Raw genomic sequence first — 20,934 nt, 5'->3', positions numbered from 1 at the left:
TTTAATTGGAATTGATTTAATACAGATGAGGGCTTTCAAGGGTTCGTTATTTCATATTGGAAATAGGAAGACTTTTGTTTTATCAATATTTAGGGAAAACATGTTTATTATTTTGAGCTTTTGGTTAATTTCATGGATCTTGCTAGTGCTCTGAGTTTGAATCGGGTGAAGAAGCTGGATATTATCTGCATATGCAAATACGGTGAAATCAATGGATTGAGTTATTGTCAATAGCGGAACTAGGAAAAGATTAAGCAGCAAAGGAGAAAGTACGGAACCCTGGGGGAAGCCACACCTTTGGTCGTAAGATTCAGAAGATGGGTTATTAGTAACTACTGTAGGTCTCATTGCATAAAATTAGATCTGTGCTACAATAGCACAAGTTAGTGGTAAAATAACCCATCTTAACAGTAGTCCAGGTTGATAACTATGTCCTTTAAGCTTGTCGGTGCTGGTGTATACATATGTAAGTCCCATATTTTGCAGAACTACATATGCAAGAGGAGCCAGTTAAACAACTGAGTCTAGAACCTCAAATAGCTCAAGCAATAGTGGCACTGTTGATGACATGGGATAAAAACTATTGTTTATTTATTTATTTATAGATCCCGTCCTCCCAGAAGAGCTCAAAACAGATACAAGTTTACACACATGATAAAGTGTATTTATACACAATGATAGCATACATGCCATGGCAGGACACTGTCTGACACAGATGGCAAAAACATAGTTAACAGAGCATGAGTTTTACATGACAAACATGGTATGATGAGACATAGCATGATGAGCATAGTATGGCAAACATAGTATTACAAAGCATGGCCAACCTAGTTTGACACAACAGTATGACATACAGCATGATAGATCCTAGAATGGTAGAAATAGTATGGCAAATATAATGTGGAATATATGGAAACATAGAAACATGACGGCAGATAAAGGCCAAATGGCCCATCTAGTCTGCCAATCCACAGTAACCATTATTTCTTTCTCTCTCTGAGAGATCCCATGTGCCTAACCCAGGCCCTCTTGAATTCAGACACAGTCTCTGTTTCAACCACCTCTTTTAGGAGACTGTTCCATACATCTACCACCCTTTCTGTAAAAAAGTGTTTCCTCAGATTACTCCTGAGCCTAACACCTCTTAACTTCATCCTATGCCCTCTCATTCCAGAGCTTCCTTTCAAATGAAAGAGACTCGACTCATTCACATTTATATTATGTAGATATTTAAATGTCTCTGTCATATCTCCCCTCTCCCGCCTTTCCTCCAAAGTACACAGATTGAGATCTTTAAGCCTGTCTCCATACGCCTTATCACGAAGACCAAACACCATTTTAGTAGCCTTCCTCTGGACCAGCTCCATCCTTTTTATATCTTTATGAAGGTGCGGCCTCCAGAATTGTACACAATATTCTAAATGAGATCTCACCTGAGGCATACATACAGAGGCATCAATACCTCCTTTTTTTTTACTGGCCATATCTCTCCCTATGCAACTAGCATCCTTCTAGCTTTCGCTGTCACCTTTTCCACCTGTTTGGCCACCTTAAGATCATCACATACAATCACACCCAAGTCCCGCTCTTCCGTTGTGCACATAAGTTCTTCACCCCCTAAACTGTCCCATTCCCTTGGGATCTTGCAGCCCAAATGCATGACCTTGCATTTCTTAGCATTAAATTTTAGCTGCCAAATTTCAGACCATTCTTCAAGCTTCGCCAGGTCTTTCTTCATGTTATTCACACCATCCGGCATGTCTACTCTATTGCAGATTTTGGTATCATCTGCAAAGAGGCAAATCTTACCCGACAACCCTTCAGCAATATCGTTTATAAAAATATTATAAAGAACAGGCCCAAGAAGAGAACCTTGACGCACACCACGTGTAACATCCCTTTCCTCAGAGCGATCTCCATTGATCACTACCCTCTGTCACCTTCTACTCAACCAGTTCCTGACCCAGTTCTTGACCCAGCCCGTCACTTTGGGACTCATCCCAAGGGCACTCAGTTTATTTATCAGATGTCTGTGTGGAACACTGTCAAAGGCTATGTGGAACACTGTCAAAGGCTATGTGGAACGCTGTCAGATGTCTGTGTGGAACACCACATCTAGTGCACATCCTCTATCTAATTCTCTGGTCACCCAGTCAACGGAATTGATCAGATTTGTCTGATATGACATATACGGTAATATAGTAGAGTGAGAGAGAAAAGGTGACAGTATGACAAAGTGTGGCAAAGCATTGTATATCTGGGGTTAGAAATATTATAACATTTTCCAAAAAACCCAAAATGGACAAAAGGGCCCTTTTTCCTAAGCTGCACTAAAAGGGGGACTTAGCATGCCCTTACGCAGGTCTTTCTTGTGCTCAAACCTTTTTAGTGCAGTTGGAAAATGACTGATTTTCCATTTTATTTTTTTAAAATTGTGTTTATTGGCAACTGAAAAAAAAAAGAAAGAAGCAGAACGAGACTTAGTGGTGATCGTCAGTGAGAACATGAAGACTGCCAATCAAGTGGAGCAAGCTTCATCCAAGGCAAGGCAAATCATAGGTTGCATACGCAGGAGTTTCGTCAGCAGTAAGCCTGAAGTCATTATGCCATTGTATAGATCCATGGTGAGGCCCCACCTGGAATACTGTGTGCAATTCTGGAGGCTGCATTACCGTAAGGATGTGCTGAGACTGGAGTCGGTCCAGAGAATGGCCACCCGGATGGTCTCGGGAATCAAGGATCTCCCGTACGAGGAACGGCTGGATAAGTTGCAGCTGTACTCACTCGAGGAACGCAGAGAGAGGGGTGACATGATCGAGGCATTCAAGTATCTCACGGGCCGCGTCGAGATGGAAGAAGATATCTTCTTTTTCAAGGGTCCCGCGGCAACAAGGAGGCATCCGTGGAAAATCAGGGGCGGGAAACTGCACAGGGACACCAGGAAATTCTTTTTCACTGAAAGGGTGGTTGATCGCTGGAATAGTCTTCCACTTCAGGTTATTGAGGCCAGCAGCGTGCCTGATTTTAAGGCCAAATGGGAAAGACACGTGGGATCTATTCACAGAGAAAGGTAGGGGAGGGTCATTGGGGTGGGCAGACTAGATGGGCCGTGGCCCTTATCTGCCGTCTATTTCTATGTTTCTATGAAAATAGAAAATCAGTCATTTTCCAGCTGCAGTAAAAAAGCTTGAGCACAGGAAAGAACTGATTGGCCAAGTGCTAATTTTACCATTAATGTGTCAGCTTTATCACCCACCCAGTATGGCCGTGATTCTATAAATGATGCCTAAAATTAGGTGCCTGGATTAGTGCTCCTAGCCAATCTAAGCACCTAACTTGTTTAAAAGGCTTAATCTGCACTTAAGATTTGGCACTTAAAACTCACAACTGACATTAATTGCACTTAATTGGATGATCGGCGCCTACAACTTGGAGATAAGCACCTAGTTGAAGCTCCCTACCAGAAAGTAGGTGTGGTTAGGGGGTGGAACATGGGTGTGTTTTACATGTAGGCGCCTGCTTTGGACTTAGTCGCACTCATTTAGGCCGAGAAAACCCTGGAAAAATAGAGTGCGCGTAAGGTTAGGACCCCTATCGACACCTAAGCCATGAAACAAAAATGAGAGGAAGCAAGAGACGGGGCGGGTTCATTATCTATTTTAAATTTAGCTAAGGAGTTTTTGACTTACAACTTCACCAAATTCTTCAGGAATCAGTCTTTAAAGCAAAATCCATTCAGCTGTTTTCTATTACAACAGTGAATGTGACAGTCTCTTTTTCACAAGGGATGTGTATTACTAAAAAAAAACCAGTACAGTTTTGAGTCATTTTGGGTTCTGTAGTCAACCTTTGGACATTTTTTTGGTTTGTTTCAAAGGTTTACTCATGTAAAATTGGATTAAAGTGCAAAACATTGCTTTTATATGCATAAATCATCTTTTGTGCATTAGCTCAGAGGTTTTCTATTTGTAAAGTCAATTTAGAACCCATTCTTTAGACACATAAAATTTGTTGGATGGAAAGTGTAAAACCAATACACATTGTTCTTTGCTTGTGCTGCTTTTTATAGAGTTTGCGGCACCGCTGGGTATTTCAAGATGCATTATAGAAATGATAAGTAAAAGTAATTTTCTCAGTTTATGCTGTGCTGTCTGCACTGTACATTTTCCTGTAATTGGTGATTTTATAAAGATCCATCTCTATGGTACACATATTAATTCAAATCTAATAACCCAGGACAGTGAACGGACAGTGAGTAGAGCTTAGGGGGTGAAGAACTTAAGTGCATGACAGAAGAGCGGGACCTGGGTGTGATTGTATGTGATGATCTTAAAGTGGCCAAACAGGTTGAAAAGGTGACGGCAAAAGCTAGAAGGATTCTAGTTGCATAGGGAGAGGAAAGGTTAGTAGAAAAGAAGGTATTGATGCCCCTATATAAGACTCAGGTGAGACCTCATTAAGAATATTGTGTACGATTCTGGAGATATAAAATGAATGGAGTCAGTTCAGAGGAAGGCTATTAAAATGGTGCGTGATCTTCATGATAAGGCGTATGAGGACAAACGTAAAGATCTCAATATGTATACTTTAGAGCAGGGATAGGAAACTCCGGTCCTCGAGAGCCATATTCCAGTCGGGTTTTCAGGATTTCCCCAATGAATATGCATGAGATCTATTTGCATGCACTGCTTTCAATGCATATTCATTGGGGAAATCCTGAAAACCCAACTGGAATACGGCTCTTGAGGACCGGAGTTCCCTACCCCTGCTTTAGAGGAAAGGCAGAAGAGGGGAGGTATGATAGAGACGTTTAAATACCTATGTGGCATAAATACGCATGAATCAAGTCTCTTTTACTTGAAAGGAAGCACTGGAATGAGAGGGCATAGGATGAAGTTAAGAGGTGGTAGGCTCCAGAGTAATCTAAGGAAACACTTTTCTACAGAAAGGGTGGTAGATGCGTGGAACAGTCTCCTGGAAAAAATGGTGGAGACAGAGACTGTGTCTGAATTCAAGAAGGTGTGGGATAGGCACAAGGGATCTCTCAGAGAGAGAAAAAGATAATGGTTACTGCAGATGAGCAGACTAGATGGGTCATTTGGCCTTTATCTGCCATTATGTTTCTGTGTTTCTATGAATGCTTAAGGCTCTACACTACATTTATGTAATATTCACAGGAAGAGGATATATACATATTGTTTTAATAATAGCGCACATTTTGATTGGCATAAAAGAAAAAATATATTAATTTACAGCACATGAGGGGTGTCCTATGATGGTGTGTGGTCTATAGTATAGTGGTTTACTACTATTTCCACTATTGAAGGTTGGCCAATTACAGGAGCGGTTAAACTTTTGCTCCCTTGGGAGTATGGCTTTTTTCGGCTATACTGTCAAATTGAGGACATCCAACAAAATAAAAATAAAATGAATAACTGTTGTGCTTTGATATTACTTCTCCTTGTTTATATTTACACTTTTTCTAGCATTTCTCACATATTAATTCACCATACAGTACTGTGCAATCTTACAATTACAACAGCAGAGAGCAGGAGATGAAACTGGAATAAGTAAAGAACCGGGGACAGTTTTCAAGCTGTCTACACTGAAATATCGCTGATAAAATCCGAAGGGCCGCTGTCACAGCTGTAAATGTAATGATTTCCAAAAGCAGAGTGATTCTCGAAAAACTGCGCATGAAGGGTCACCGAATTTGCATGAGATGAGTTGCTGGTGATTGCGATCAGCACATGCGCAGAATAGACCACGGAAAGAGGTGTAAATGTGTGCATGTGCTAGGAAAAGCTATGTCATCATGTCATTCATAGATGTGCCAGCGCTATTGGATGGAAGGGAAGGAAGGTGCGAGCATCAGCTTTTAACATACACACATCTAATCTAATCTAATCTTCCATTTGTGAGTCGCTCAAGGTGACAGATCAAAGAGGAAGGGGAAAGTAGTAGGGGAAGGGGACATGGAGAAGCAAGAGGAGGGACTTAGAAGTAGGGGGTGCTGTACAGAAACTAAAACAGTTAATTGTCAAAGAGGTGAGTCTTCAGGTTTTTTCTGAATGTGGTGTAGTTTGTCTCTTTCCTGATAGCTTCTGGTAGGTCATTCCAGGTTTTTACACCCAGATAAGTCAGCATAGAGTGGAAAATTCATTTGTAGTGGAGGTATTTTGTGGATGATAGGTTTAGTTGGACTCTGTTAAGGATTCTTTTTGATGTCGGCCAAACATTAGAGAATAATTGGATGAGAGGGGCTGCTCAGCTTCCATATAGGATCTGGTGTAGGATACATGTTGATTTGAAGATTATTCGGGATGATATTGGGAGCCAATGTAGTTGCCTGATGAAGGTTGTAATTGAGTCAAATTTCTTTAATTTGTAGATTAGTCTAACGGCTGTGTTCTGGATGAGTTGTAGTTTGTGGATAAGAACGATGTTGATGCCAAGGTAGACGGAGTTGCAATAGTCCAGTTGAGGTAGGACCATCATCTGAACGATCAGAGCAAAGTGGTATGGGTGGACGCAAGGTCTTGTGAGTCGTAGTTGATGCATAGTGTAGGTGGTCTTTTTCCGAAGGTTAAATATTTGTGGTTCCATTGTGAGAGTGTCATCTAAGATGTAGCCTAGTACCTTGGTGGATTGGATTTTTCCATTGTGAGAGTGATGCCTGATGAAAGAGTGAGGTTAGGTATGACATTCTGTTGTGCAGTGCGGAAACCAATGGCTTTGGTCTTAGTGGCGTTCAGTTTCAACTTGTTGTTCGTTGCCCAGGTTTGAATTTTATCTATATTGTTTGAGATTTTTTTGGCAATATTTGGGTGGTTATTGGTTATGGGGATGAGGAGGAGAATGTCGTCAGCTTATGATAGTATAGTTTCTTCTTCCATTTTGATGTGTCCCAGCGAGCTCATGAATAAATTGAATAGGATTGAGGATAATGGGGAGCCTTGTGGGACACCACAGAATGCCTTCCAAGGTTTGGAGTATGATTCTTGCCTTTTGACTAAGTATTCACAATTTTGTAGGAAATCTGCGAACCATTTCAGTACAGTCCCTATTCTGATTTCTGAGAGTTTGGTTAGGAGCAATTGGTGGTCCACTGAGTCGAAGGCTGTGGAGATATCAAATTGGAACAGTAATGCCTGATGACCCGAGCTTAGCAACTGTTTGATTTTAGTGATTAGAGTGATGATGAGGAGTTCGGTGCTGTGCTTTTTTCAGAAGCCGTATTGGGATGTATGAAGGCAGAAGTGTTGCTCTATGTATGAGGCTGGCTGCTTGCTGACATGGGACTCAAGGATTTTAGTGAGGATTGGAATGCCAGCAATCAGTCTGTAGTTAGATGCTATGGAGAGGTCTGCTTGGGCTGTTTTCGGTATAGGGGTTAAGGCTATTTTTCCCATTTCTTTGAGTAGATGCCCTTGGTTCAGGGAACTATTTAGCTGGTTGGTGAGCTAGCAGATGTGGAGCTGCAGAAAGAAGGTATGAAGGACAGTTGTCTAGGGGGTTGCTTCGTAAGGCTAACTTTGATATTAGTTTATTGGTATCAGGGATGGAATAGTTAGTGAATGAAGACCAGATCTGGTCTGCTTTTATGGGTTCAGTGTATTCCGTAAGGTTGTGTTGGGAAGTATTTGTTAGCAACTTCCGATTGGACCAACTTGACTTTGTTGAGGAAGAAATCTGCTAGTTCTTGGGCTGAGATATTATTAGAAAAGGTTGCAGATTCTTGGTTTGGGGGGGATGTCAGTTGTCATACTAGGCAAAACAGTTTTTTGCTCTCGGTTGTGTTGCCTCCTATTTTACTGGCGTAGTAGTTTTTCTTTGTTTCAGATATATAAGACACGCATGCTTTTGAGATCTTTTGTCCCCAAAACTACTATAATTTATGTGAATGGCATACTTTAAAAAAAAACTTCTATCATGAGCCACAGCCAGAAATGCATGCCTAAGATGTGCTTTGCACAATACTGGCACACTCAGACCAGCTAATAATTTTTGGTCATCAAAAGCTAGCGCCACATTTAGAGAATCACCTGGAGTGCTTATTTAAATATTGATAAGCTCATTTTACTACCACTCTAATATTAATGACCTCGTAGTAATACATTTGCATGGCAGAGTCGGAGTCTGCCAAGAAACTTGGTCCACGGTCAGCCATTTTGAAAATGGGCCAGTAAAATACTGCCACGCTAAACCGGCTGGAGACGGTTTAGTGACCATCGTTAAAGACACGGTAAGTTTTGAGAATCTTTCTCTCAGACAAGAATCATGCTCTAACCTGTGACCGTACTAATTTTCAAATCAAAAGTGCGTGCTTGCTTCTGCTTTGCAACTGGCAATGGGTTCCAAGTTACATATGGGGGGTAAATTCTATATATGATGCCTAAAAAATTGGCAACAAAACAAGCTATATTCTATAAGCCATGCTTAAAGTTAGGCGTGGTTTATAGAATAGCGCTTATGTCGAGAAACTGAGCCTAACTTTAAGCGCGGCCATATGCACCAAGAAAATGTGGTACAAATCCCCTTGACAAAAATTAGACACAGTTGCCGTTATTCTATAATTACATGTATAACTTAAAAGAATGCCCCCAATCTGGCCATTATTCACCCATTTCCGCTCCTCTTTTTTTGACTCATGCGTAAAATTTAGGCGTGCCCAAACTTAAACATGTAACTTGTAATTGATTCTAATTAGCACCAATAATTGTTTGTTACAATGCCAATTGCAGTACAATGCATGTTATGCAATCAAATTGCACATGCAAATTGAGTACATGCCTAAATTTGCATGTGCAATTTTTAGCACTTTTTAATAGAATTAGGGGTTGATCACTAGTGCCTGCTTTTGTGAGCAGGTAGGATTTTGCTGGAATGCTAACTGCAAAGATCTGAAAATGCCATCTATACACACCTGTAGGGCAGGCCCAAACCATTAGGCAAAACTAGGTAGCTGTTTAGGGCAGCTTCTGAAGGTCAGCAAAGAGCAGCTTCTTACCTGATTGAGTTATTCTGCTTTTCTATTCAAAAACATTCTTGAAGCTCTAAAGCCCTGTTGACTTTCCCTACAGTGAAGGGTTATAAACTTAAAAGATATCATGATTGCATGCTTTCTTATCAGGCTGCAAAATGGGATAGGAATTTTAAATCTTTGTTATTTTATTCAGTTTCTTATTCTCAATTTAGAAAATTATTGAAAACTTATTTGTTCTCATCATTTCTGGGTTTCTAAACTTTGGGTTCTTATTTTGGGGATTCTTATTTATTAGTTATGATATTTTTTTAAGTTAACCTTTTGTAAACCGCATAGAACTTAAATGTAATGCGGTTAAGAAATAGATTTTTATGTTATGTTATCAAAGCAAAACTGTAGATCTTAACAGACACACAAACTGAAAAATAAAAGCCAAAACAATCAATACGTACTTTTATCCAAGTTTCCAAGTTTATTTCGTATTTGATATAGCACATTGGCAAATGCATCTTTGCGGTTTACAATTTAAAAAATTTGTTAAAACAGCATGAGAAATGAAATTACATAATCTGCAAGAAGGGCAGGAAATTTTCAAAAAGCCTATTAACTTGAGTGAATGTCTTTTGGAATTGCCTTCAATTGTTGTTGTTTTTTTTTTTTTGTGGGGGGGAGAAAGAGAGCAGATTAGGATGCCTGAAAGTTAATTGAAGGGGAGGAGATGTAATGTGAAAGGATTGCCTAGAGCAGTGGTCTTCACTAATTTTTAAGCAAAGGCCTTTTTGGGTCCAAAAGGGCTGAAGGAGAGCCAATAAATGTATTCCTACTTGGGGCCATGACACCAATAACATCAATGATATTTATTCCTACCAGAACACCTGGCCTTGGTCACATGTGCAGAATACAGATAAATCCTATGCAAATACAGGACCACAAACTAAAAATCCTAATATACACAATGAAACCCTAATATGCCAGACTCTGCGTGCAGTACAACACCAGAGAAAAGAAACAAATGCATTTCTTCCTGAACAATGCAAAATATATAGACAGCAGATGTAAATTCTCAAAACCGCCATATTTCAATCACTAAATTGAAAATAAAAACATTTTCCTACCTCTGTTGTCTGGTGATTTTATTTTTCTAACCATCTTTTCCCAGGCTCTGGTTGAATTTCCTTCTGTCTGTGCTCTTAACTGTGTTTCCAGGGCTTTCTTGTCCATTTGCTGTTTTTCTCTCCTTCTTTACTTTCTGCCTTACATTCATCTTTGATGAATGAGAGACCGACTGTAATAGTATTAAATACCAGTGGGGAGAGAGCAAATGACTCCTAAAAACGCTCAGAAAAGTGAAACTCTGAAAGGGAGGTGGATACCTCCCCTTGAGGCAAGAGTTTACCGTCCAATCATTGCATTTGCTTTGTAGAACATCACTTTCTGACCACTGGTAAAAACTAGTATTGTTTAAATAAACTCTGTTAGATTGACTAAAAAGTTCAAAACAATTATGCACAACTCTTGCTTGGAACGATGATACCATTCACTTATCTGTACCAACTTTAAAGTTTGTAGTTGTAAGGGCTCTTGGGGGTCTCAACGCGGCCCCGTTTCGAAAATTCTGCTTCAGGAGACCCAATGCTACAATGCTACACACTGTTAAACGTATCTGTCCAAGAGGTGATCGTTTGTAAAACTTCAAAAATTCCAGACGGCCGTCTGGAATTTTTGAAGTTTTACAAACGATCACCTCTTGGACAGATACGTTTAACAGTGTGTAGCATTGTAGCATTGGGTCTCCTGAAGCAGAATTTTCGAAACGGGGCCGCGTTGAGACCCCCAAGAGCCCTTACAACTACAAACTTTAAAGTTGGTACAGATAAGTGAATGGTATCATCGTTCCAAGCAAGAGTTGTGCATAATTGTTTTGAACTTTTTAGTCAATCTAACAGAGTTTATTTAAACAATACTAGTTTTTACCAGTGGTCAGAAAGTGATGTTCTACAAAGCAAATGCAATGATTGGACGGTAAACTCTTGCCTCAAGGGGAGGTATCCACCTCCCTTTCAGAGTTTCACTTTTCTGAGCATTTTTAGGAGTCATTTGCTCTCTCCCCACTGGTATTTAATACTATTACAGTCAGTCTCTCATTCATCAATATAATTCCTTTTCTGACTGGTATTTATATTGAGTCCCTGTATGCCTTTTTACATTCATCTTTGGCATTAACTTTTAATATTCAACTTTATTCAATTTTTCTGCTTCCTTCTCAAATCTATCTACTGGTCCATGTCTTCCCTTCCCATCTATCCACGTGCACTATCTCTTCCCTCTCATCCATGTGTGCCATATTCTCCCTCTTTCTTCCCCCCTATTCCCAGCGATCCATAAACAGCATTTCTCCCATTTCTCTTCTCTTCCCTTCCCTTCTCCTCCCCACCCCTCCCATCTCTGTGCACCATCTCCTCCCTCTCTCTCGCCTTCACCACTCATGCACCATTTCCTCCCTCTCTGTAACCTTCCCCTCCATCCCTGGTGTACTATCTCCTCCCTCTCTTTCCCTCTCCCATGGTCTGTCTGCCCCTTGTCCTATGGTCTGTGATCTTTCCTCTCTACTTTCTACAGTCTGGCATCTCTCGTCCTTCGCTTCCTTCTTCTTCCTTTGTGATATGGCATCTCTCTGTGTTTCCATTTCCCCTACCTTAGTCTAGAATATTTCTCTCCTCCTTCCCTTCCCTAGTCTGGTATCTCTCTTCTTCCCCCCTTCCCCATCCAGTGGTCTTACATCTTTCAGTGGGCTGTGGCTCACTAGTTGAGCTGCTGCCTCTGCACCCAGAGGTTGTGAGATCAAATCCTGGTGCTGCTCCTTGTGACCCTGGGCAAGTCATTTAATCCTCATTCCCACCGCTTTGAATATCAGCTTTGATATGCCAAAGCAACAAAAAGGCAGTATATAAGTCCCCATTCCCTTTCCCCCCTTTCCTGTGGTCTGGTATCTCCCTTCCTTCCTTTCCATCCCCTTGTCTGGCATCTCTCTCTCTCTCTCTCTTTCTTTCCCTCTCTCCCTCCCATGGTCTGGAATCTCTATTTCTCCTTTCTTCCCCTGGAGGTCTTGCATCTTTCTTTCCCTTTTCTCCCCATCCCCTCAGTCCAGCATTTCTCTATTACCCTCCCTATATTTCTCTCCCCTCCTTCCCTTGCATCCCCTTGTCTGGCATCTCTCTTTCCCTCCCCCTGCTCATGGTCTGGCAGCTCTATCTTCCCCTTATCATCCCTTCCCTTTTTTCCCCTGGAGACCTGGCATCTATCTTTCTCTGTCCTCCCCATCCTCATAATCCAGCATCTCTCTGTTACCCTCCCCATGTGATCCCCCCCCCTCCCACACACCTGCAGAATCTGGTGCTTGCTCATCATTCTCATTCCCAGCAGCACTGCTCTTACTCTTTGGGCTACCAGCAGCGTGAGTGAAATAAACACGCTGTCTTCGCTGGCCCAGAAACTTTCTCTCTGCTACTGCTTCCTGTCCCCGCATTTTAGATGTTTATTGTTATAAAATGGATGCTCCAGCCACATATAACCAGCTCATAAATGTCCTTTCCTTGATATGTTTTAGTTCCTGTTTTCTTTTCTTTTTTTTTTTAATTTCATATTTATTGAATTTTTCAATATATTCAAGCATATAACTTGTACAGAAAGGAAATTTAGCAAGAAATTAATACAAATGGAAACATATATCAAAGAATATCAAATATGAGCATAAATTTCTACTCAAGTCCTCAAAAAGATCCAAGAAGGGAAATAGGCGAATCAAAGAAATTATTTAAACCAGGTAATAACTAGTCGGATGAGATTAAGGCACCCTTTCTTAAACTAAGCACTTTCTTTCTCCAGAGATGCAGTTGAGAGAAAAGTTGTCAGTTGAGATGGCTCAAAGAACACATATTTATGAGAATGATAATTAACAACACATTTACATGGATATCGCAAGTAAAAGGTTGCCCCCAGAGATAAAACACCAGGTTTCCTTAACAAAAATTCTCGTCTCCTTCTCTGCGTATCCTTGGCCAAATCTGGGAACATCTGAATTTTACAACCTAAAAACTCTTTTTGTTTATTTTTAAAGAAAAGTCTCAGCAACCAGTTTTTATCTGGTGCGAGAGCTACTGTCAAAAGTAAAGTTGCCAGGGTCACTAATTCTCTATCAGACATTTCCAAAATATTAGATATATTCATTAAATCAGGTCCCAATTTCTGTTGTTGTTGCTGTTGTTGGTCTTGAGGCTTATTTGGAAGATAATAAACCTGCGTAAATGGTGGTAATGACTCTTCAGGAAGCTCCAATACTTCCGCCATGTAACGTTTCAACATTTCCCTTGGGGCTATCACAGAAACCCTAGGGAAATTTATCAATCTGAGGTTATTATTATGAGAAAAGTTTTCCATTGCCTCCATCTTCTTTCTTAAATTAGTATTGTCTTTGATTAGTACCTCAGTAATTTGTTGGGATACTTTTAATTCTTGATGAATATTTTGTGTTGAAGTTTTTGAGTCCTCAAGTCCAATCTTTAAATTTTTAATCTCAGTTTCATGATTTTCTAGTTTCTTTTCTAATTGTTGTAATTGCGGGTTAATGGATTTTGCCAAATTGGCTACCAGATCCCACAGAGAGTCTAATGTAATCTCTCGGGGCTTCACAATTTGAAATGGTTGTAGTTTTAATTTAATTAGCTCACCCTCTGGCAGCGTGTCTCCTCCTGCAGTCTGTTGAATTCTCTCATTCCCCACTGCTTCCTCCTCAGTCTCCTCGTTCAGACTCCTCTGCTCCAGCAGGGAGTCCTGCAGCACAGTCCCCGCATTTTTCTCCTTAGCCTCCGAGAGGAGGTGAACTCCAACCTCAGGAAGTTCCTCCTCTCGTGGGGAACTGGCCGACTGAGGGCGTGGGGGAGGTGCTCTTACTTCGGGGCTTAGCGATGTCTCCGGCCCCATGGTGAACGTCGTTGACGCGCCTCCGCCATGCGTCTCCTGCGGGGAACTCCCCGAAGCGTCGGCGTGCTCTGCATTCTCCTCATCAACTCTTCGATGTTCCCGAAGACGCCGTTCTGGAGCGCTGCGAGGCTCCAGGAGCGCTACGTCCCCTCCTCTTCGGCATCACGAACAGGTAAAAAGTTAAAGTGGACAAAATTGTATTTCAAGGAGTTAACGGGAGAGTGAAACTCAAGCGACTCCTCGTGCGGCCATCTTGGTTAGTTCCTGTTTTCAAATACTAGCAGAACTTGGTGTCTCCTGACCTAGGCATCTCAATTTTGATTTGTAAGTCTTTTCTAAAATGCTGCTTCACATTGGGAGTTGTTTATTAGATTATTGGCTGAATCACTCTTAATTATCGAAAAACAAGTGATTTCCATATTTACAAACAATAGGAGAGGAAACAGAAAAGGAACTCCACTAATTTAATACAGGTAAGTTAAAAGGTCAACAGAGTCCAATACTAAAACATAGGATAGAATGTAAAATAACCCACTTTGCCTGCCAACAATGTATTAGAGATCCAGCCCCATCATTCTACTGAAAGCCAAAATGTAAGATAACCCAATAAGGATGTGGAAATAAAGAAACCAGTGGAGAAGTGTGTGGATTTGAGCCTAGATCAACATATGGGAATGCTTTCTAAAAAAATTCTTTTTCAATTTTCAATAACAGAGCTATAAGATCTTGTCACAATCCAGTTTTCGAGTATTTTGTCAATCGATAATATTACCATATTTGGACTACTACAATTCTATTTACTATGGAGCATCACCACACCTGCATAAATTGCACTGACTTCCAATTAGATACAGGATTAAGTTTAAGGTATCTTGTTTAGTACATAAGGCTTTCATGTTAATACTCCAAAACAATATCTCTTTTATGTGCTCCAGCTAATTTTATTAACACATGGAGTAACTGTAGTTTTAAACTTCAGTTTCCAACTATTTTCAGAGTAATTAGGAAGCATCAGCTGGTACGATCATTTTCTTATTAGCCTGTTCAGACGTGGAACAGTATTCCATTAGAAATAAGAAGTCTAGATTTGTATATTATTTTTTTGGAAAGCTTTAACGATCTACTTTATTGATAAATGTTATTCTTGATATTTTAAATCTTTGTGTAATCATTTTTAAGTATATGTGTTCCCCTTAATGTAGGGGTTTTCTTATAATATGCATTGAATCTGAACTGAAAAATATTGGAATATAAGATTACTGATTAGATTAGATTGGACAACAGTAGGTGTAGATCAGAATACACAGGATGGGGTGTAGGGTTTGAGTATGTCAGCCTCCTAGTGTCCCAAATGCATTATTCATATTTGGCTGAATATAAATAATGCATTCAGAGAGGGCCAAATATTTGGTACAGCCCTATATAGAAGATATGTAGACTGATATTCCCATGTAGAAGGCTTTGTGAACCAAGAACAAAATCTAAACGTTACCCAAAAAGACAAAGGAAGCTAGTAGTTGTGATAGCAAAAAAGGGGTAACAGGATCAAACTCGGAAGAATTACAAAGAAGCTTAATGTGTGGATTTTCAAGCTAACTCTCAACAGTAGATTGCAAATGCATGTACCTTTCAAGCTGGTGCCTCTTGGCATTAAGCCAAAGAGCTCCATTTCAGGTACCTCATCTTCCTCCGCATTTGACACGTTGGGTGGGAGGTTGCTGCGCCCCTCATTAGCAGCAGGCATCTTTTTCTTCTCGTTCTTAGGTTGAGTTGTTCTCGGTTTAGACATTATGAAACTCTATTACCTAAATGAAGATGAAACAAATCTGTGAAGCAGCCTAGCGGTGTGTCTTTTCCTAAATGAGTTAAAAGAAGAAAGGAAGGAAATAAGAATCAGTTTATTCAAAATCTGCTACTGGACATGTTTCTGAGACTTATTGGAAATATGGCACATTTGCCAGAAGAGAAATAAAAATAAAAGGTGGTTGTCCTTGCTAGAATCTTCTTATAAATATTTCCCCAAATTTATTTATTTGTCCCAAAAGATTTCCAAAATGCTAAGAGCTAGAAACATAAAATTCTGCATGGATAATACTGATTTCCTAGCTTAAAAAACAAAGGGGTTTACCGTAGTTATCAATGTGGGCTACCAATAAGACATATTATTTTACCAATAAGACATAATATTTTAGTACTTGTCCCATTTTATGCAATGAAACCTAGTTACCAATAACTTAAAAGTAGCTTATATTGATATCTTCTCCTTCCAAACTGATTATGTATTGACATTGGTTCTTCTAGAATTCCAGTTGAGCCCACTGATCCAACACACAACCTATATCCACAACCTATGCCATCTCCTGCCCAGTTAAACCCTGCTGAGCTGGCCATCCAAAAAACATTCAGCAGCATTTAGGCAGGCAGTGCCACTGAAAATTGCCTATGACCGCACAGACACTGTCCAGTAACTGTGCTGCGGTGGTTCAGGGTGGAGTTTGCACTAACTGGGCACTGGTCTGAATATCATCTGGAGCCCAGTTAACTTCCAAGTACTCTGATATTCCGTGCCAGAGGCAGGGTGTGGCCCTTCAACTACATATCATATCTTAATTCAGCCTGTCCGTGGCTTAAAAAGGGCTGCAATCTGAATATCTAGCCTACTGTTTTCATAGCTGTAATAACTGGATGTTGGAATTATGAAATCAATACCCCTAATCTAGATAAGGAGCTCCATTTCCACTTGAAACACAATTGAAGGAACAATGGCGACAGGCTGTGCAAAAACAGGGAAAATATACTAATACCCAGAATACCTACAGATATGCCATTCCAAGCTAAAATGTTACAGCTCCCCATCCATCTAGCATTTGCCCTACTTATCAACAAATCACAAGGACAAACATTCAGGGTTGCAGGATTGCTTGCTTGTCATATTCCTCTATGTAGTTACGTACTTTAAGAGCTGGAATGGAGGGGAGGGGGGGGGAATAAAATATATTGTGTACTCTCAGGTAATAAATTAAATATAAGTAACATTGTAAGCACTGCAGTACCTATGTTACCCCTCCTTTTACAAAACTGCAGCGTAGGTTTTAGCGCCGGCTGCAACGGTAACAGCTCTGACGCTCAGAATTCTATGAGCTTCGGAGCTGTCACCACCACAGCCAGCGCTAAAAAACATGCTACAGTTTTGTAAAAGAAGGGAGGGGGATTTGAAAAACTACAAAAATATTTCCAGTATAATATGCTGTTAAATCATTTTTAAGTGACTTGCCCAAGATCACAAGGCACAGCAGCAGATTTGAATTGGGCTTCCCTAGTTATCAATCTGGTGCTTTATCTGTTAATATATTCCTCTACTTGATCACATGTTACTAGCTGTTCCTTAAGTGATGCTGTTAATTCAAAATGTATAAGCATTACTACAGAGTATTTCTATTCTCTGGATAGGATAATAAATGTCACTCAGAGCCTGTCTTAAAATGCAGGCGTAGTACAATGACATTTTCCCACTGTCCCCTAAACATCCATTCCTACCACTTTCCCAGAGGGACTGCCCTAGTCCAGGCCATGCCTTTGTTCCTGTGAAGCAGCAGGATTTAAAAGCTCCTGGGGACAGATGGACATTAATGGAAGCAGAGAGCAGAGGAATAGGAGGTTTAATGAGTAAATAAAAGACTACCTCTCTTCTACAGTGGATTGATGGACAACTAAGAACATAAGAATTGCTGCTGCTGGGTCAGACCAAAGGTCCATCGGGCCCAGCATTCTGCTCCTGCGGCAGCCCTCAGGTCAAAGACCAGTGCCCTAATTGAGTCTAGCCTTCCCTGTATATGTTCTGGATCAGCAGGAACTTGTCTAACTTTGTCTTGAATCCCTGGAGGGTGTTTTCCCCTATAACAGCCTCCGGAAGAGCGTTCCAGTTTTCCACCACTCTCTGGGTGAAGAAGAACTTCCTTAAGTTTGTACGGAATCTATCCCCATTTTATAGGACACTCTCTAAAGTTAAAGTGCAAATCCCATAACTTGTGCTATTACCCCAAACCCAATGCTTGTAATGCTAGAGGGGAGATAAAGGAGGTTTCCATTTTCTTCCACAGGCTAGGGAAACATGCAGAAAAAAATGTTCTTTTTTTGGATTTTTCAGACTTTTTTTTCAGTTTGTTTCAGAAACTAATGCCTGTAAATTTTTCTTAATGTGCATTAAAAGATGTAATGTTGACAAATCAACTCTATAGTACTTGCATTATCTAATTGAGATTTTATGTGCATAAAGTCGATTTAGTGCATGTTCTTTACAAGCATAACATTTTTCATACTGAATCTGAACGCACATTCCTACCATAAGCTTCATCCCAGTCTTGGAAAGAAAAAGCCAGTTAGTGTTAACAGTTAAGTAGGGTTACTATATGGCTCCAGAAAAAGGAGGATGGATTGAGACATCTGAGTTTACTTCTATTACTTTCAATGGAAGTAAAATCCAGATGTTTTTATCTGTCCTCCTTACTTCCATTGCTTTTAGTAAGTATAGCCCAGAGGTTTCAAGCCGTTCTACATTTTCTGGAGCCATATGGTAACCCTACTTTAACTAAATGTCCCAGTCACCTCTCTGCAAACATGGGGAACAAAATGACTGAATACTAAAAACAGCCAAAGTCTTACTCCAGAGCCAGCAATCTGAAACCACCCTTTTAGTTGAATGCAAAAAGACACTCATTCATCCTGTTAAAAAAAAACCAAAAACAAAAAAACAACCCTACAAAATTTGATTCTGAATTCCTCCTGTGTTAGAATTCTGAAATGAAACTGAATAGGCCCAAGAAAGTTCAGCACCAGTACCTGACTTTGCGTTTGCTTTTCTCCTCTCGCCCACAGGAGCTGCCCAAGTGACTGGAAGTTGGGAAGAAAGCTGAGGACTGGCTTCTTCAGTTCGGGCTATAGATGCTTCTGTTCCCTCCACCCCTGCTCAGAAAGTCAGGGCTAGGGCTGCTCCTCTTCCCTGCCACTCCCACTTTCACATGTGTAATTACAACTGCAGCTGGCACAAACATTAAGAAATCAAGAAGGAAATGCAGCAATGCTGAATTTTCACTTTAAGGCTACCCTAGCAACACAAGTTTCAAGTTCTATTACAATTTTGATGTATCGCAATATCATGAGTTCAAAGCGATTTACAATTAAAAACAGGGTCTTAGTTATTAACTTCAGCAAACACACGAACATTACGGACTGATACATAAGGGAGGTGGGGAGAACCACAATAAGCATAGTAAAGAGAACATGAAAGGTAAGTACAAAAGGAGGGGATTTTTTTTTTTTTATAGAGTAACATCATTTGAAGGTCTAGGTGTGAACAACAGACTTGCATGGAGGAAAACAACTGAGCCTTTGAATAAAGTGTCCAGTGCAACGAGGTCTGTGTCAGCACCATAAGCTTATTTCTGAATTGCAGCATGAGAGTCGTGCAGACATTGGCTTAGTTAGGGGGGGTGCGGGGAGGGGGGGGGAGGAATGACAGTCCGCCTCTGGTACAGTCTTTGTAAATGGAGCAGGTGCCCGTCCTCCCTTCCCTCATACCTCCTTAATTTTTCCTGTGGGAGCAGCATTATGAACTTACTGCCCGCGTCAGTGTCACCTGCCTCTGACATCGCTTCCAGGCCCCGCACCTACCAAGTGACATCAGAGGAATCGCCAACATGATGCGGGCAGCAAGTTTGCGCTGTTGCTCTCATCTGGAAAATGAAAAAGGCATGGGGGAAGGGAAGGGGCGTGCATGCGGCCTGGGGGGGAAGGTTTGGAAGGAGCGAGGGGGCAGAGAAGAGGCAGGGAGGGGTTTCACCACCCTGAGGACCACTTACACTCCCTACACCGCTGTGTGCAGAAGTGATATGAATGCTGTGGTCAAGGCTGGTTTAAGGCCAACTGATGCCCTAAGCACAACCCAACTATGGTGCCTCTCAGCCCTTTGATGGCTTGACTGAAAAGACATTGACTCAAAAAGTGCTAAGAGATATCATTAATGTATAAAACAAAGCATCATATATATTTAGAATGATTAGAAAAACACTGAAATTCATGTTAGATAATGGGTGTGGCAAATGGCAGTGAAAGAATTAAGGGCATGATAGCTAAGAGTAAAACACTTCTTTTAGTGCCTTAAGCAGTGGTGTATTAAGGCAGGACCAGGACGTGATGTCAGAAAGGAGCTGAGGCCAGCATGAGCAGCAGGTGGAAGATGCTAAGCATGTCAGCGAACACTTCAAGAGGTATGTGGGGGGCAAAGGGGCGTTCATGTGGCGGGGAAGAGTGCGCCCGTCGTGGCAATGCTGGGTGCCACCGCTCTGGCTGCCAATCCCTCTCGCTATGCCACTAGCCCTAAGCACATGCTTGATTTGCTTAAATGGTTAATTCAGGGCTGGCTGTGCTGTATTCCTTGCTTTTCAAGGATCTTGTGATCTCCAATCATGGGAAAAGTTGCCAGGCAGAGAGTCAGTAACTTTTCCTCCTGCCTCTTCCTCTTTAATTTTACCAAAATCCAACCTCTCCTCTCCAAGCGCACTACCAAAACACTTATCCACACTTTCATCAACTCTTGCTCAGATTATTGCAACTTGCTTATCTCAGGTCTTCCGCTCAACCATCTCTCTCCTCTTCAATCCTTCCAAAATTCTGCTGCATGACTTATATTCCGCGAGAGCCGCCATACTCACGTTACCCCTCTTCTCAAGTCACTTCATTGGCTCCCCATCCATTTCCAAATACAGTTCAAACTCCTCCTACTAGCCTACAAGTGCATTCACTCGGCAGCCCCTCAATATCTCTCTTTACTTATCTCCCCCTATGCTCCCTCCCGTGAACTCTGTTCATTGGGTAAGTCCCTCCTATCCGTACCTTTCTCCCACACTGCCCAACTCCAAACTCCATCCCTTCTATCTTGCTGTGGAACAGACTGTCGGAGTCATTACATC

The 20,934-nt window shown here is 41.0% G+C and overlaps 1 protein-coding gene across 1 annotated transcript in view; it reads right to left on the bottom strand.

The window, feature by feature from the left end:
- Positions 1–18,939, bottom strand: part of F13A1 (coagulation factor XIII A chain) — a 178,063-nt gene extending 159,124 nt beyond the window's left edge. The window contains exons 1-2 of the mRNA XM_033935263.1: positions 18,806–18,939; positions 15,593–15,771 (exon numbers count right to left, since the gene is read on the bottom strand). Coding sequence (XP_033791154.1) covers positions 15,593–15,755 — 163 coding nt within the window. The 5' untranslated portion in view covers positions 15,756–15,771; positions 18,806–18,939. The remainder of the gene's footprint in view (positions 1–15,592; positions 15,772–18,805) is intronic.
- Between the last annotated feature and the right edge of the window lie 1,995 nt (positions 18,940–20,934).

This window comes from Geotrypetes seraphini, chromosome 2 (assembly GCF_902459505.1).
Source record: "Geotrypetes seraphini chromosome 2, aGeoSer1.1, whole genome shotgun sequence".
Taxonomy (NCBI): domain Eukaryota; kingdom Metazoa; phylum Chordata; class Amphibia; order Gymnophiona; family Dermophiidae; genus Geotrypetes; species Geotrypetes seraphini.
The sequence above is the reverse complement of the archived record's forward strand: the minus strand, read 5'-3'. Positions and strand labels throughout refer to the sequence as shown.